This window comes from Panulirus ornatus, chromosome 65 (assembly GCF_036320965.1).
Source record: "Panulirus ornatus isolate Po-2019 chromosome 65, ASM3632096v1, whole genome shotgun sequence".
NCBI classification, from domain to species: Eukaryota; Metazoa; Arthropoda; class Malacostraca; order Decapoda; family Palinuridae; genus Panulirus; species Panulirus ornatus.
In genome coordinates this window covers 24941270-24958984 of record NC_092288.1, presented here as the reverse complement: position 1 = coordinate 24958984, position 17715 = coordinate 24941270, and the positions used below count along the sequence as shown (strand labels likewise).

The following is a 17715-nucleotide window of genomic DNA, read 5'->3' as shown; positions in this document are numbered from 1 at the left end:
TAAAAAATCTCACCTGATTGGTTATCTCCTCATAGGTCAACAATCACTGTACCCTGATAACTCTTTCCTATCTTCTCCTGGCGATTCAGTTAATTACTTTTTTTGGAGTTAATTATTGTACCATTTTAGCTGATACCCTCCCCTAATGGGAAGGTTACACAATTGGTAGTCTTCATCAAAAGCTCTTATGACACAAATCCTCAACAAGAGTCAGGCCCTGGAATGTAGAAAATTAATAAAAATGAGGTTTAGAAAGATGAGGAAGACAAAACATATACAAACCTTAACTGCTTACCTCAGGGTCCTCTTGTGATCATGTTGTTCACCAGCTGTGCATCATACCTAGCCGTGTTCTCTCAGGATAAGTGTTATATGCAGTACCAAGGAACCACACAAGTCTTGTATTACACTCAGGTAAATAACATCAATGGTAGAAAAATCTACTTAAAGCATATATATATATAGAGATCACTAGTTAGGCTCTAATATTGCTGTTTTCTAAATAAAACATAAGCAGTTTATTGTCCCTTGAATATGTAAGATGTAAATTTCACCTATATGGGGTCTACCACTAACTAGATCACTATTAAAGCAATTCAGGTCTTTCCCTACTTTCATTCTATTCACACCTCACCTGTATACAATCTACTTTTGATCTGCAGCTACCCTTTCCACATGTCCATGACCACGGAACTCCATCCTTACCGGCCATTCTTTTCTTCTAGCTAACACCTCACTACTTCTACTATGATTATTTCATTCTTTTCACTATGCGTTCCTGCCTACATAATTGTTTTAGCAAGGTTCTGGATGATCTCACCAAACTCCGGAATCAGCCATATTTGTACAAATTCTTTAACAATCCTATCACAATTCCAACTATATCTAACACTCATCAACTTAATCATATCACTTGCATTTTGGCTCTTTTAGAAATGTCTGTCCATTCCTTCCGGGAACGCCTCCACTCATCCCTGTCCTTTCATGCGTCCCTCGCACACCATTCCACATAACTTCCTGATCACCTGACAGTTTGATTTCATGTTATTTGTAATGCACTTGAACTTAATGGCTGTTCAATCGACATACCCATTATTCCTATCACTGCCCTTGCAAGTCTCTTCTTGCACTACTTCTAGTAACAGCATTTCATGAAAGGGTTTATGTACCACACCTCTCCTTACAAAGAATCTTCAATTATTTTACGAAATCTAAGAGCTTGATATATTCCATTTTCCATATCTGTTTCTGATCTCATAAGTGATTAACCTACTTGCAACATTCCTGCCTACAAGTCAACACAAACACCAAAAAATCCAATTTTTTTCCACGAACGAGAGATTGGATTGGATTACAAAATTTGGGCTTGTAAGCCAAGCACAGGAGCTTCTAAGGCTATTCAGCATTCTCCGAAAGTGAGAGCAAGCCAAAAAAATAATGGTTTCAGTTCCTAGAGGGCTCAGCGGCCCTGTGATTAGACTAACACTTGGAGAAACCAAAAATGTATAATATTTCTCCTCTTAACTCAATTCCGTTCTCACCATTGTTGATACTCTTGCCATCTTTGTTGTACTCAATAAATATACATTTCATTTCCCATGTTGGCAGCCCAGGAACAAAGAAATGGCCTCATTTGCTCACATCCACTTTCAAGCAGTCCTGTATGACGAGCACAAACCAGATCCCCTCTCAGCACAATCAGGTCACAGAGACCTATCCTTACTTTCTCCCAACTGTCATCCCATTACCAGACATCGGTCCCCGTAAACCAAATGCTCAAATTCGCTCTTTTCCTTAAATGCCTCAGAATTATCTGCATGTTCAGGCCCTAAGCATTTAATTCAAATTTCACTCCATCCTTCTACGTACTTGTATTCCCCTTTTTCATTTTCCTTCCACTTCTAACATGTATAACCTCCTTGTCATCCTCTCCAAACCTCTAGACCATTTCAGCTCATACAAATCCCTCTTACCGCAATACCTCTCCCTTACTCTATCATTTTTCATTGTCAACCCTCCTTATAGTACATTGTCTTCAAACACTGCATTGTCCAACACATTCAACCTATCCCTTACATCTTTACTCTTTCCACAAATCCTCAATGCATTCTTTCCCTTAACCATTCCATGGCTCACTTTAGCTCCCATGGTTCCATTCATTGCCATATATACTCCATTTATCTAAACCATTCCACTTCCCTCAAATGCTTTCCATTCAAACTTGTCTTTTTGCATTGCTAACATAATAACTTTGCTTTTTATTCACATTACTGCCAACTTTCTTCTTTCAGACACACTCCCAAACTCCGACACCAGCCTTTGCAATTTCCCACTTGAAACTGCTACCAGCACCATGTCATCAGCAAAGAACAGCTGACTTACCTCAAAGGAGACTAACCCCAAGCAGACTGAAAACCAGCTACTCTCACAAAGTCCATCACCCCTAGTCACAAACAAATTAAAAGCCATGGTGACATTACACTCCTACTGCAGACCCATCTTCATCTTGAATCTCTCACCCTCCTCTCTACCTACTTGCACACATGCTTTACTCTCTTGATCAACACTCCTCACTGCTTCTAATACCTTTCCTCCCACAAACATTCATAACTTTTACAGAGCACCTTTTTTTCAAACCAACCATGATCTATCTCCAGATCCATAAATGCCAAGCAGAAATCTTTCCATTTCTGTATGTCTCATACATGTTTATCAAAACAAATCCCTGATCCACACCCTCTCTACTACTCCTGAAATATTACTGGCACTACTAGAATGGGTACTGGGAAGGTAACCGATGGCTGTGAAGTGAGCTAGCACTTCAGTGGTTGTCAAGTTGCACTCCTTTGACCAGGTACCTGTCTTTTCTTTCTGCCTCACCCACATGTGGACTGCTGGAATTCTGTCCACAACATACTATCTCTCCTTTTCACAAATAACACTTGACAACACTTAACTCGCATAACTCATTCTTTGCAACGCTAGGTTTCCCTGCAGTAAGTGGCAAGCACTTTGTGCTAGCTCTAGCCTTGCCATGGTAGTAAATACACTCACTCTGAATCATGCATTCACATACCTACTTGCTCCTTCCTCTTGCATCTTCTTCATCTCACTTCAGTTCTTTTTAGCATTAACTACATGGTGGCAGCCACGTACATTCATTTCTCTACCCCATACCCCTCTTAATGGGTATACAATGACCATCCAATGAGAACCTTTCTTTACCTTTGTATGACTTGTAAAAGGTTACCAAGAACCATATGATAACATACTTAGGATCATACATCTCTATTTCAGGTTATGAGAAAAGCATAACAAAGTTTTAATGTAAATTTATTAAATAATGTAACACACACCCTTAATATTTCAGAGGAATTAACCACTGTATACAAAAATAAAACTAACCATCATTTAAATATAGGGTATCCAGACCAATGATAGATTTACACCTGAATCTGAGTGTCCCAAACGCCACAATACTTCCTCTACACCCAAAACCTACTTCCAGCAGACCTCGCCCAAGATTGGGTTTGGAGGATCTACCTTCATAATACAGCATAACTTCAGTGCAGGCAAACAAAGGTTTAGATTCTTTTGAACCATCTCCATATTCCTGCACTGGTCAGATAGCTGCTTGGCCTAGGTATCAGAGGACATAAAAATTGCTGCTCTTCAAGTACAACTAGGGGGGGTTGTACACACACACATAAGATGGAGTCAACTTACTCCTGAAGTTCAATAACAAAGTACAATAACTCTGTATATCTAAATAAATTTTAAGTACAAGCAGTAAGTTTGAAATCATTAACCACATAATATTCTTAAAAGGAAATCTTTCATCAATTAACAGTACATACGTACATACATCATAATATGCATAACTTTCTAAAAATCTTCACTACTGCAATAATCAATAAAAGAAATGGTATTCTTCATTACCTAGTGAGTGTGTTTCCCCTAGCTGACCTCAGTCAGAGCAGCAATATCTAACCTCAGCAACCCTGTGCACTTGCATCCTTTCCTGAGGTCTTCGTTATATTCAGTGTTGTGAAGACCTGAGACAAAAGAAAAGTGTCAGTCATATAGTACAAGAAAAACCGATACTCACAATTCATATTTTACATTTAACACCACAAATATACACTAGAGTCATCATGAACAGTCCATCAAAACTGTCTTGAAAAGAGCAATGAAAAAATGAGCACTGATCTAATTGATCTCAATTAATCAAATAATCATTCAACGATTAGTGTAATCTCCATGTGCATTGTCCACAGTGGTCTGTACTAAATACCTCCATCTACAAACAAGAGTAAAGTACAAATCATTGACTAAGCAATCCGCCTGTTCACAATGTTGTTTATGTATTTATTATACTTAGTTGCTGTTTCCCACGTTAGCGAGGTAGCGCAAGTAAACTGACAAAAGAATGGCCCAACCCACCCACATACATACACAGACATGTACACATGTGCATATTCATACCTGCTCCCTTCATCCATTCCCATCGCCATCCCGCCACACATGCAATGGCAACCCCCTACCCCCCCACCAGGTAGTGCTAGGAAAAGACAGCAAAAGCCACATTCGTTCACACCCAGTCTCTAGCTATCATGTCTAATGCACCAAAACCACAGCTCCCTTTCCACATCCAGGCCCCGCAAAACTTTCCACGGTTTACCCCAGACACTTCACATGGTTCAATCCACAGTCTCTAGCTGTCATGTCTAATGCACCAAAACCACAGCTCCCTTTCCACATCCAGACATTCAGGCCCCACAAAACTTTCCATGGCTTACCCCAGACACTTCACATGGTTCAATCCATTGACAGTATGTCCACCCCGGTATACCACATTGTTCCAATTCACTCTATTCCTTGCACGCCTTTCACCCTCCTGTATGTTCAGGCCAAGATCGCTCAAAATCTTTTTCACTCCATCCCTCCACCTCCAATTTGGTCTCCCACTTCTCGTTCCCTCCACCTCTGACAAATATATCTTCTTTGTCAATCTTGCCTCACTCACTCTCTCCATGTGACCAAACCATTTCAATACACCCTCTTCTGCTCTCTCAACCACACTCTTTTTATTACCACACATCTCTCTTACCCTTTCATTACTTACTCGATCAAACCACCTCACACCACACATCATCCTCGAACATTTCATTTCCAACATATCCACCCTCCTCTGCACAACCCTATCGACAGCCCATGCCTCACAGCAATAGAACATTGTTGGAACCACTATTCCTTCAAATATACCCATTTTTGCTCTCCGAGATAACGTTCTCACCTTCTACGCATTCTTCCATGCTCCCAGAACTTTCGCCCCCTCCCCATCCTGTGACTCACTTCTGCTTCCATGGTTCCATCCGCTGCCAAATCCACTCCCAGATATCTAAAACACTTCACTTCCTCCAGTTTTTCTACATTCAAACATACCTCCCAGTCAACTTGTCCCTAAACCCTACTGACCCTAACAGCCTTGCTCTTATTCACATTTACTCTCAGTTTTCTTCTTACATACATTTTACCAAACTCAGTCACCAACTTTGCCAGTTTCTCACCCAAATCAGCCACCAGTGCTGTATCATCAGCGAACAACAACCAACTCACTTCCCAAGCCCTCTCATCCACAACAGATTGCACACTTGCACCTCTCTCCAAAACTCTTGCATTCACCTCCCAAACAAAACCATCCATAAACAAATCAAACGCACCCCTACCGCAAACCGACATTCACTGGGAACCGTTCACTTTCCTCTCTTCCTATTCGTACACATGCCTTACATCCTCGATGAAAACTTTTTACTGCTTCTAGCAACTTACCTCCCACACCATACATTCTTAATACCTTCCACAGAGCATCTCTATCAACTCTTTCATATGCCTCCTCCAGATCCATAAATGCTACATACAAATCCATCTGTTTTCCTGAGTATTTCTTACATACATTCTTCAGAGCAAACACCTGATCCATATATCCTTTACCACTTCTGAAACCACATTGATCTTCCCCAATCTGATGCTCTGTACAATATATGAAATGAAGCACATGTAAATCTCATATACCCTTTTCTTCAAGAAGATTTACAGTCACTCCTCCATACTTAATTCTGACAACTCTCCAGATTCCTCTAAAGATGACCAATATATATTTTCAATAATTGGACATTCATAATTACACATGTACTGTGAAAACACACTAGACATACTTGGAGGTATTCAATGGATGCAATAAAGGAAGCTGCCATAGAAATACATGGCACGGGGGGGGGGGGGGGGGGGGGGGGGGGGGCAATGTAATGAAATGAAGACTTGAGAAAACTGTTCAAGGGGAAAAACTTTGGATGGTTTTCCAAATACCAAAGCTAGTACTGTACAAATCATACCTGAATTTCACATTAAGTTCATCAAGTCAATTTTTAATGAGACCCCTCAAACAACCTGTACTGAAGCACAGTCTCATGTCACTTGTATGACTTGGACTCTGGCCAACTTTACCTAGCATCATAATTCACTATGATATTTTTGATAACATGTACCAACAATCTGTTGTCATAATTGCACATTTCAGACTTCATATGGAATAATCTGCCAGACTCCTTGTGTGCAAAGGGTAAGAGAAAGACTTGCATTCTTTTCACTATCATACATGAACCACTTCATTCAATCATACCGTTGAAAACAAAATACGTGGTATTCCATCACACAGTCACTTTACCTCTGCACAGGTGGGATGGATGCCTATCAGGTTGTTGAAGTCAGACTTGGTGGCACCAAGCTTGAGGCCAATACCAAAGCCTTGCGTAATCTCACCAGCATTGGGTCCTAACACGTGGAATCCAATAACTCGCTCCTGTGGACATTGCATAACATTATAACTAATCATCTAATGTGCTCTTTAATCATCTCTTAATAAGGCATTATATCATTTCACTATCACGTACATGTAAATGTAATAAATGTTTTATAATTTTGCTATCACACACATGCATTTATAAATGATATCCGTGATAAAAAAAAGAATCAATGGCAAAACTCTATACTACTTTTGAAGTAGAGCAGCATATCCTAAATATAAGATCTTAATAGCAATGTTCAAAGTGCTACAATACTACATTGTTGAAAAAGTGACCTTGCAACAAAAATATAAAGACAAAGCAAGGCCTACTTTTGCAAAACAGAAATAAAGGGGCCTAATGGGAAAGTGATAAATAGTGGTGATGAGGAGATGGAGTGAGTTTTTTGAAGGCTTGTTGAATGTGTTTGATGATAGAGTGGCAGATATAGTGTGTTTTGGTCAACGTGGTGTGCAAAGTGAGAGGGTTAGGGAGAATGATTTGGTAAACAGAGAAGAGGTAGTAAAAGCTTTGTGGAAGATGAAAGCCGGCAAGGCAGCGGGTTTGGATGGGATTGCAGTGGAATTTATTAAAAAAGGGGGTGACTGTATTGTTGACTGGTTGGTAAGGTTATTTAATGTATGTATGACTCATGGTGATGTGCCTGATGATTGGCGGAATGCTTGCATAGCGCCATTGTACAAAGGCAAAGGGGATAAAAGTGAGTGCTCAAATTACAGCGGTATAAGTTTGTTGAGTATTCCTGGTAAATTATATGGGAGGGTATTGATTGAGAGGGTGAAGGCATGTACAGAGCATCAGACTGGGGAAGAGCAGTGTGGTTTCAGAAGTGGTAGAGGATGTGTGGATCAGGTGTTTGCTTTGAAGAATGTATGTGAGAAATACTTGGAAAAGCAAATGGATTTGAATGTAGCATTTATGGATCTAGAGAAGGCATATGATAGAGCTGATAGAGATGCTCTGTGGAAGGTATTAAGAATATATGGTGTGGGAGGCAAGTTGTTAGAAGCAGTGAAAAGTTTTTATCGAGGATGTAAGGCATGCGTACGTGTAGGAAGAGAGGAAAGTGATTGGTTCTCAGTGAATGTAGGTTTGTGGCAGGGGTGTGTGATGTCTCCATGGTTGTTTAATTTGTTTATGGATGGGGTTGTTAGGGAGGTGAATGCAAGAGTTTTGGAAAGAGGGGCAAGTATGCATTCTGTTGCGGATGAGAGAGCTTGGGAAGTGAGTAAGTTGTTGTTCGCTGATGATACAGCGCTGGTGGCTGATTCATGTGAAAAACTGCAGAAGCTGGTGACTGTGTTTGGTAAAGTGTGTGAAAGAAGAAAGTTGAGAGTAAATGTGAATAAGAGCAAGGTTATTAGGTACAGTAGGGTTGAGGGTCAAGTCAATTGGGAGGTAAGTTTGAATGGAGAAAGGCTGGAGGAAGTGAGGTGTTTTAGATATCTGGGAGTGGATGTGGCAGTGGATGGAACTATGGAAGTGGAAGTGAATCATAGGGTGGGGGAGGGGGCGAAAATTCTGGGTGCCTTGAAGAATGTTTGGAAGTTGAGAACATTATCTCGGAAAGCAAAAATGGGTATGTTTGAAGGAATAGTGGTTCCAACAATGTTGTATGGTTGCGAGGCGTGGGCTATGGATAGAGTTGTGCGCAGGAGGATGGATGTGCTGGAAATGAGATGTTTGAGGACAATATGTGGTGTGAGGTGGTTTGACCGAGTAAGTAATAGAGATGTAAGTAAGAGAGATGTGTGGTAATAAAATGTGCGTGGTTGAGAGAGCAGAAGAGGGTATTTTGAAATGGTTTGGTCACATAGAGAGAATGAGTGAGGAAAGACTGACAATGGATATATGTGTCAGAGGTGGAGGGAACAAGGAGAAGTGGGAGACCAAATTAGAGGTGGAAAGATGGAGTGAAAAAGATTTTGAGTGATCGGGGCCTGAACATGCAGGAGGATGAAAGGCGTGCAAGGAATAGAGTGAATTGGAACGATGTGGTATACCAGGGTCAACGTGCTGTCAATGGATTGAACCAGGGAATGTGAAGCTTCTGGGGTAAACCATGAAAAGTTCTGTAGGGCCTGGATGTGGAAAGGGAGCTGTGGTGTCGGTGCATTGTTACATGACAGCTAGAGAATGAGTGTGAACAAATGTGGCCTTTGTTGTCTTTTCCTAGCGCTACCTCGCACACATGAGGGGGGAGGGGGTTGTTATTTCATTTGTGGCGGGGTGGAATGAATGGGAATGAATAAAGGCAGACAGTATGAATTATGTACATGTGTATATATGTATATGTCTGTGTGTGTATATATATGTATACACTGAGATGTATAGGTATGTATATTTGCATGTGTGGACGTGTATGTATATACATGTGTATGTGGGTGGGTTGGGCCATTCTTTTGTCTGTTTCCTTGTGCTACCTCACTAACGCAGGAAATAGTGACAAAGCAAAATAAAATAAATAAATATTTACCTATCACAAAGGTAAACAATTATCTCAAAATTAACTAACACACATAAAGCAATGTACATTACATCTAATACAACAATAAAAAAAATCACTTCAAAGATGCCCCTCCACAGTGATCAGACAACCTGCCAGCTGCTCCTTTCAGCACATTTACATACAAAAGTACCTCTCTTACACGTCTATAGATTAATATGCAATCCAAAAGTACCCACTGCCCATCTTTCCTACTCGCATACCTATACTTGTGTATATCCCTCTTTTTAAACAAAGTATTCCCAGGAACAAGTCCTTATTCAGCACACAACTCAACTATTTGTTCAGCTTAGCAAAACTCTACAATGACAAAGTTCATGAGGCAATCTGAAAACTATTCCTTGCAACATGACGAGATACAACAGCTCTCTTGATATAATGAGATACAACAGTACTGATATATTCCTCTATTTACAGACTCATGCACAACATATTTCAATACACTAGTTATTCTAAAATTCTACTCGATTTTAATTTCCTGGAATGGCTCCTCATTCCCTCCATCCTGTACATCACACACTGACCTACACAAGCCTTGACAGTCATCCAATTCTTTTTTCATTTTTTCCTCTACCTAAATCCGACTATCTCTTTCACACATCAAAATTCCAAACTCTGCTGATGCCCCTTACAATTTTACATACACTAGAGTCCACTCCATTCATTTCTCACTTTCCAGATACAGTTCACTATCCCTCACATCCTGGTTTGAATACAGTCAAAATATGCACTTTTATGTACATTTTCACTCTTCACACAGATGAGTTTTGCATAGCAGTCATTCTCTGGCCGATGAGGGACAGTGAATTCTAGAGGCAGGAAGTTGGTGTGGTACACCTCGATGTCATCTTCACCATACTTCTCAATGGCCTTCTCTTCAGAATAGCCACAGGAACCATACTCAAGAGGAGTAAAAACAGTTGTAGGTACATTCACGTAGTCAGTCAACAGTGTTCCCTTTCCAAAGAGACGCTGAGAAAAGAAAAGGAAAAATATACATCAATTTAATATATTTATAAAGTGTTTACATATCAGATAAATCTATTTTCAATACAGAAAACTACCTCATAATTTTCATGTTGGTGCACGTGTGTATCTGTGAGGGTAATGTAAATGAGCACTGGAAAAGAGGCATGTGAACATCTAAAAGGCTGAGTAAAAAGTGGCAATGGTTGAAAGTAAATGAAATAAGGGAAGTGAAAGAGTAGTGGCAGGTATGAAGGGAATCAAAGTTTGTGTGTGGGTAAAATGTGCAACACGCAGAAAGTAGGATGTGGATGTATGAGAAAGTGCAACAAGTGGTGGAATGAGAAAGTTAGTGGCAGTGTACGAGAAAAGCGAGGTGTCGGGATGGTTTCTGAGAGTGCAAGTGACTGGGAGCAGTCCACAAACAGGTAGCAAGGAGTCAAAAGAGAGGTCTTTGTTTAAATTTTTTTTTGCCATTTCCTGCACAGTAGTGCCATGAACAGATGAAAAAATGGTTTTATTCTTTCATGTCCACTCTCTGTCATGTATTATGCACAGAAACCACAGCCCCATCCAAAACCTAGCCTCACAAACTTTTTTGTGGTTTTCCCTGACTGTTTCATATGCTCTGGTTCAGTCCACTTACAGCATGTCATAACCTGCATAAGAGTTTCTTTTCATACTCGATTGTTGTCTTCCATGTTCGCGAAGTAGAACCAGGAACCGACAGAGAACGGCTGCAACTGCTTACATCCATTCTCTAGCTGTCATGTGTAATGCCCTAAAAATGCTGGTTCCTATCCACAACCAGGCACCACAGACCTTTCCATGGTTTACCTTGGATGCTTTGCATGCCCTGGTTCAGACCACTGACAGCATGTTGACCCCTGTATACCAAATAATTCCAATTCCCTCATTCCCTTGCACAACTTTCATCCTCCTGCATGATTTGGCTCTGATCACTATGAATCTTTTACACTTCATCCTTGCATCTCCAATTTGGTCTCACCAATCTCCAGTATTCCCTCCATTTCTGACAAATGCATCCTCTTTGTCAGCCTCTCCTCACTCATTCTCTCCATTTATCCAAAACATTTCAGTGCACCCTCTTCAGTTAACCACACTCTCTTCTTACCACACCTGTTTCTCTCACCCTTTTATTACCTATACGATCAAACCATCTCACACCACACAATGTCCTAAAACATTTCATTTCCAACATATCCATGATCCTCTGCATAGCCTTATCAATAGCCCATGCCTCACACCCATATAATATTGTTGCGACTACTATACCTTCAAACCCATTTCTGCCTCCCTGTTAACATTCTCTCTCTAAACATTAAGCACTCTTAGAACCTTCATCTCCTCACCCATCCATTGACACTTCTATTTCCTTGTTTTCATTCGCTCTAATTTTTCTCCACTTAAACTCACACCACAATTAACCTGTCCCTCAACCCTGCTAAAGCTAATAATATTGCTTTTATTTACATTTAATCTCAGCTTCCTCCTTTCACACACACTTCCAAACTCGTCACCAACTCTTACAGTTTCTCACTTAAATCTACCAGTGTTGTATCATCAATCAACAACTTATCTATTTCCCAGGCTCTCTCCTCCTCTACGGACTGCATACTTGCTCCTCTCTCCAAGACTCTCGCATTTAACTCCCTTACCATCCCATCCATAAACAAATTCAACAACCATGGTGACAACAAACAAGAAAGGTATGTTAGCTATAAAAAATATGGACTGAGAACATATCAATAAACTTGGAGAGGACAAAAAACTGTTCTGGAAACAGTGAAGTGTAAGAACAACAAAACAAATGAAAAAAGTGAAGGGAGCAGGTTGGAGGGTTAAACAAGCACAGAAGAGGTGAAATACAAATGAAGGAATGCTGGATGTATTAAATGGAAGGGACACAGGTGTGTTTTGAACAAGACGACATGTAGAATCCTGACGAATGGAATGGTGTAAAGAGAGGAGAGAAAGCCTTGCATCTGATGAATGTGTGGCACAAATAGCAAGAGTGATGGGTGATTGTGGGCGAGCTTCTCAAGTTTCAAAATACTCACTCCATTTCCTTTTCACTCCTACTGTGCTTGTTACCACTCCTTTCAGCTTTCCTCACTGTTCCCATTTCTCTTTGCTCACACCAATCACCTCCTTCCAATCATTTTCTACTTCACTCTGAAATTTACTGATACTCTCACAACCCCTCTCTCATTTATCTCTTGTACCTTACTCATTCAGGGGATGATGCACTGTCAGCAGGCTGAACCAGGGGTATGAAGCAGCTAGGGAAACCACAGAAATGTCTGTGGGACCTGGTTGTGGATAAAGGGCTCAGGATTCAGTGAATTACACAGTTACAAAGTGGATGGAAGTGAAGGAGGTTATTTCTTTATTCCTACCGCTACCTTGCTAAAGCAAGAAATAATGGACATATAATAAAAATGATGCCTGTGGCATGAGAAATGTGGGGGGTGGGCAGATTAGAAAGGGTAGTGAGTGGTGGGATGAAGTAATATGGTTAGAGAAAGAGGAGAGACACATTTGGACAATTTTTGCAAGTAAATAGTCAAATGACTGGGAGATGTATAAAAGAAAGATGCAAGAGGTCAAGAGAAAGGTGCAAGAGGTGAAAAAGAGGGCAAATGAGAGTTGGGGTGAGAGAGTATCATCTAATTTTAGGGAGAATTAAAAGATGTTTTGGAAGTTTTTTGGAAGGACTTAAATAAAGTGCCTAAGACAAGAGAACAAATAGGAACATCGGTGAAGGGGGCGAATGGGGAAGTAATAACTAGTGGTGAAGTGAGAGGGAGGTGGAGTGAGTATTTTGAAGGTTTGATAAATGTGTTTGATGATAGAGTGGGAGATACAGGGAGTTTTGGTCGAGGTGGTGTGCGAAGTGAGAGGGTCACAGAGAATAATTTGGTAAACAAAGAAGAGGTAGTGAAACCTTTGCGGAAGATGAAAGCCGGCAAGGCAGCAGGTTTGGATGGTATTACAGTGAAATTTATCAAAAAAAGGGAGTGACTGTTGTTGTTGACTGGTTGGTGAGGATATTCAGTACATGTATGGTCCATGGTGAAGTGCCTGAGGATTGGCAGAATGCATGTTTAGTGCCATTGTAATCGAATTACAGAAGTACAAGTTTGTTAAGTATTCCTGAGAAATCATATGGGAGAGTATTGATTGAAAGGGTCAAGGAATGTACAGAGCATCAGATTGGGGAGGAGCAGTGTGGTTTCAGAAGTGGTAGAGGATGTGTGGATCAGGTGTTTGCTTTGAAGAATGTGTGTGAGAAATACTTAAAAAACAAAAGGATTTGTATGAAGCATTTATGGATCTGGAGAAGGCATAAGATAAAGTTGATAAGAGATGCTCTGTGGAAGGTATCAAGAGTATATGGTGTGGTAGGTGAGTTGCTAGAAGCAGTGGAAAGCTTTTATCGAGGATGTAAGGCATGTGTACGATTAGGAAGAGAGGAAAGTGACTGGTTCCCAGTGAATGTCGGTTTGCGGCAGGGGTGCGTGATGTCTCTATGGTTGTTTCATTTGTTTATGGATGGGGTTGTTAGGGAGGTGAATGCAAGAGTTTTGGAGAGAGGGGCAAGGATGCAGGCTGTTGTGGATGACAGGGCTTGGGAAGTGAGTCAGTTGTTCCTTAATGATACAGCACTAGCAGCTGATTCGGGTGAGAAACTGCAGAAGTTGGTGACTGAGTTCAGTAAAGTGTGTGAAAGAAGAAAGTTGCGAGTAAATGTAAATAAAAGCAAGGTTATTAGGTTCAGTAGGGGTGAGGGTCAAGTAAATTGGGAGGTAAGTTTGAATGGAGAAAAACTGAAGGAAGTGAAGTGTTTTAGATATCTAAAAGTGGATTTGGCAGCAGATAGAACCATGGAAGCAGAAGTGAATCACAGGGTGGGGGAGGGGGTGAAGGTTCTGGGAGCGTTGAAGAATGTCTGGAAGGCAAGAACATTATCTCGGAAAGCAAAATTGGGTATGTTCGAAGGAATAATGGTTCCAACAATGTTATATGGTTGTGAGGCATGGGCAATAGATAGGGTTGTGTGGAGGAAGGTGGTTGTGTTGGAAATGACATGTTTGAGGACAATATGTGGTATGAGGTGGTTTGATCGAGTAAGTAATGAAAGGGCAAGAGAGATGTGTGGTAATAAAAAGTGTGTGGTTGAGAGAGTAGAAGAGGTTGTACTGAAATGGTTTGGTCACATGGAGAGAATGAGTGAGGAAAAATTGATAAAGAGGATATATGTGTCAAGAGGTGGAGGGAACAAGGAGAAATGGGAACCAAATTGGAGGTGGAAGGATGGAGCGAAAAAGATTTTGAGCGATTGGGGCCTGAACATACAGGAGGGTGAAAGGCATGCAAGGAGTAGAGCAAACTGGAACAATGTGGTATACCAGGGTGGACGTACTGTCAATGGATTGAGCCAGGGCATGTGAAACATCTGGGGTAAACCATGGAAAATTTTGTGGGTCCTGGATGTGGAAAGGGAGCTGTGGTTTCAGTGCATTACACATGACAGCTAGAGTCTGAATGTGGACGAATGTGGCCTTTGTTGTCCTTTCCTAGCTCTACCTCACGTGCACACGGGGGGAGGGGGGGTGTCATTTCATGTGTGGTGGGGTGGCGGCAGGAATGGATGAAGGCAGAACGTATGAATATGTGCATGTGTATATATTGTTACGAACATGTGTGTGTGTGCCAACATGTTCGTCTATATGTGTGTGTGTGACTTTTGGTTATGGTGTAAGTGATATTTTACGGCAGGACGACCAAGGGGAGAACCGGACCATTATGCCTGCTGCATTCCCACACCTCTGGAAATTCCAGAGGTTGTTACGAACATGTGTGTGTGTGTGTGTGTGTGTGCCCACATGTTCGGGTATACATGTATGTAAGTGTCTTTGTACTCATGGTGTAAGTGATATTTTCGGGCAAGACAACCGAGGGAGGACAGGACCATTAGGCCTGCTGCGTTCCCACGCCTCAGGAAATTCCAGATGGCCGCGCAGCCAGTTAACCACAACACTCGGACCTTTCATCCGAGGCACCAGGTCAAGTTGGGAGGTCAGCCTACGGCCTCCTGTACGGTGTCATCGCTGTCAGGACAAGAGGAGGTTGAGCTTTTGGCAAGATGTGGGACGGATTTAGGATCCTTCTGCTAACCAGCAGTTTCACGGATAACCCCTTCTCCAATCACCACCGGACCTGTGGCCCTCTAGTCAAATAGGAGTGGCACTTAGGAGCCACTATCCTCCAATCACAACTGGACCTTAGGCCCATAGCCAATCAAGGGTAGCATTTTTGGGTATCAGGGTAGACGCAAGTCGTTCCTACTTGTAATAAAAATCTCTGACACCCGCTGAACCTTGATTCCTTCTCTAGCCCAGCGAGGTAAAAGGTTTTCCCTCTGTCCCAAAGCCCGTAACCTGAGTGGAGTGTGTGAGATAGATTCTACAGTGTTGTACTACCTCTGTCATTTAATTTCGAGTGTTATAGAGTATTGTAACTTGTCAAAGAAGTGTCTGACAATAAGTGTATCTTGAATCATGTTATCGAAGATAAATTGTCATAAAGGAAAGAGATCTCCTGGTTTGAAATCTTACCTGGAATGTTAAACTCATGTTCAGTGTTAACGTAAATGATTTGTGCCTGATTCATGTGTTTGTCATTTTGGGTACTCTTTAGTTTTCATTACAAGCAGTTTTAATGCTGGTGTTTGATTTAATCCCATGACTAAGATAGTGATATCCTGTGTTGTGTAACGTAACAAATTTAATGTCCTTGCAAAAACAAGGATCAGTTTAGAATTTTTTTTTTTTTTTTTTTTTTTTTTTTTTAGACTTTGTCGCTGTCTCCCGCGTTTGCGAGGTAGCGCAAGGAAACGGACGAAAGAAATGGCCCAACCCCCCCCATACACATGTACATACACACGTCCACACGTGTGAATTTGTGATATATAAAAATTGCCATCCTCGCCAGAATAAGTATTGAGTTCGTAACAATATGTATATGTCTGTGTATGTATATGTAGGTATACGTTAAAACGTAAAGGTATATACATGTGTGTGTGTGGGCATTTATGTATATACATGTGTATCTGGGTGGGTTAGGCCATTCTTTTGTCCGTTTCCTTGCACTACCTCACTAACGCGGGAGACAGCGACAAAGTATAATAAATAATAAATAAAATATAAAATACACACCTTGAGCTGAGACACATGCCAAAATAAGTTATTTCTGGATCTTGCATATGAAACATGCAGAAGTAATTAAGCCATATAGGTAATAACACACTGGTGACTGAGAAGATGTCTCACCTGAGCTAACAGTCGGCCTGCCTGGATGGCCACTGGAGTCAACTCGAGGCCATCCTCAATGATGTCACCCAGAGCATAGATGTGAGGAACGGACGTCTGCTCAGTTTTGTCTACTATCACCTTACCATTTCTAAAATAGTTAAAGGATGACAAATGTCACAAACAAATGTAATAATATTAACAGATAATTCAAAGCCAACCCTGAAAAGTTCTAATGATCCCCACTCACACCTTAAGTCAACAACCTCATGGCATCTCTTACATTTACTAGCTGCATGTTCTCTCATTCAATCCTTCCCCATAAAATCAACCTCTTTCTCTGCAATTCACAATGGTGGTCACAAACAACTTAATGCATACACAGTGGCTGTCACCCTCCGTACATCAGATATATAGCTTTCTCTCCCCACCTATCTTTCCTTTATGTCATCGGATCCAGTCAAGGACATAGGTCTTCATCCAGGCCAGGCCTTGAGTGGAACATAACAAGAAACTGAAAAATAAGTGCAATAAAGAAAACAGAAAAGAAGGAATCCAAGAGTTTCTGAGATGGAAACTGGGTAAAGAAAAAATATATATGTGATTCTTTGAGAGAGAGAGTACAGTTCCACAACTGTGCTGGGTAAAGAAAGAAAAAGACAACGATTGCAGCAAGACTCCATAATGAGATTCCATCTATTACATGCACCTTTCTACAACCAGTCAATGCACTGCGACTACAAACCTTGGGCTTCTTAATCTTTTTTCTTATGTCAACCGAGATAGCATGGGCAGCTGATGTAGCTCCAGGAAACAGACAAAGAAAGACCCATCCACTCATATACACACATATATATACCAAGCTCAGCTTTTATTATACTTAACCGCTGTCTCCCACGTTAGTGAGGTAGCGCAAGGAAACAGACGAGGAATGGCCCAACCCATCCACATACACATGTATATACATAAATGCCCACACACTCACATATACATACATATACATTTCAACATATACATACATATACATACACGTATGTATCCA

At 41.0% G+C, this 17715-nt stretch overlaps 1 protein-coding gene and 1 long non-coding RNA gene across 2 annotated transcripts in view; both read right to left on the bottom strand.

The window, feature by feature from the left end:
* The window catches only part of LOC139746464 (uncharacterized), a 51956-nt gene extending 51743 nt beyond the window's left edge, over positions 1-213 (bottom strand). The window contains exon 1 of the long non-coding RNA XR_011712157.1: positions 14-213. This is a non-coding gene — a long non-coding RNA (uncharacterized lncRNA). The remainder of the gene's footprint in view (positions 1-13) is intronic.
* Positions 214-3316: 3103 nt separating this feature from the next.
* Positions 3317-17715, bottom strand: part of Trxr1 (Thioredoxin reductase 1) — a 34299-nt gene continuing 19900 nt past the window's right edge. The window contains exons 9-12 of the mRNA XM_071657978.1: positions 16695-16824; positions 10114-10344; positions 6728-6862; positions 3317-4055 (exon numbers count right to left, since the gene is read on the bottom strand). Of these exons, the coding sequence (XP_071514079.1) occupies positions 3993-4055; positions 6728-6862; positions 10114-10344; positions 16695-16824 (559 nt within the window). The 3' untranslated portion in view covers positions 3317-3992. The remainder of the gene's footprint in view (positions 4056-6727; positions 6863-10113; positions 10345-16694; positions 16825-17715) is intronic.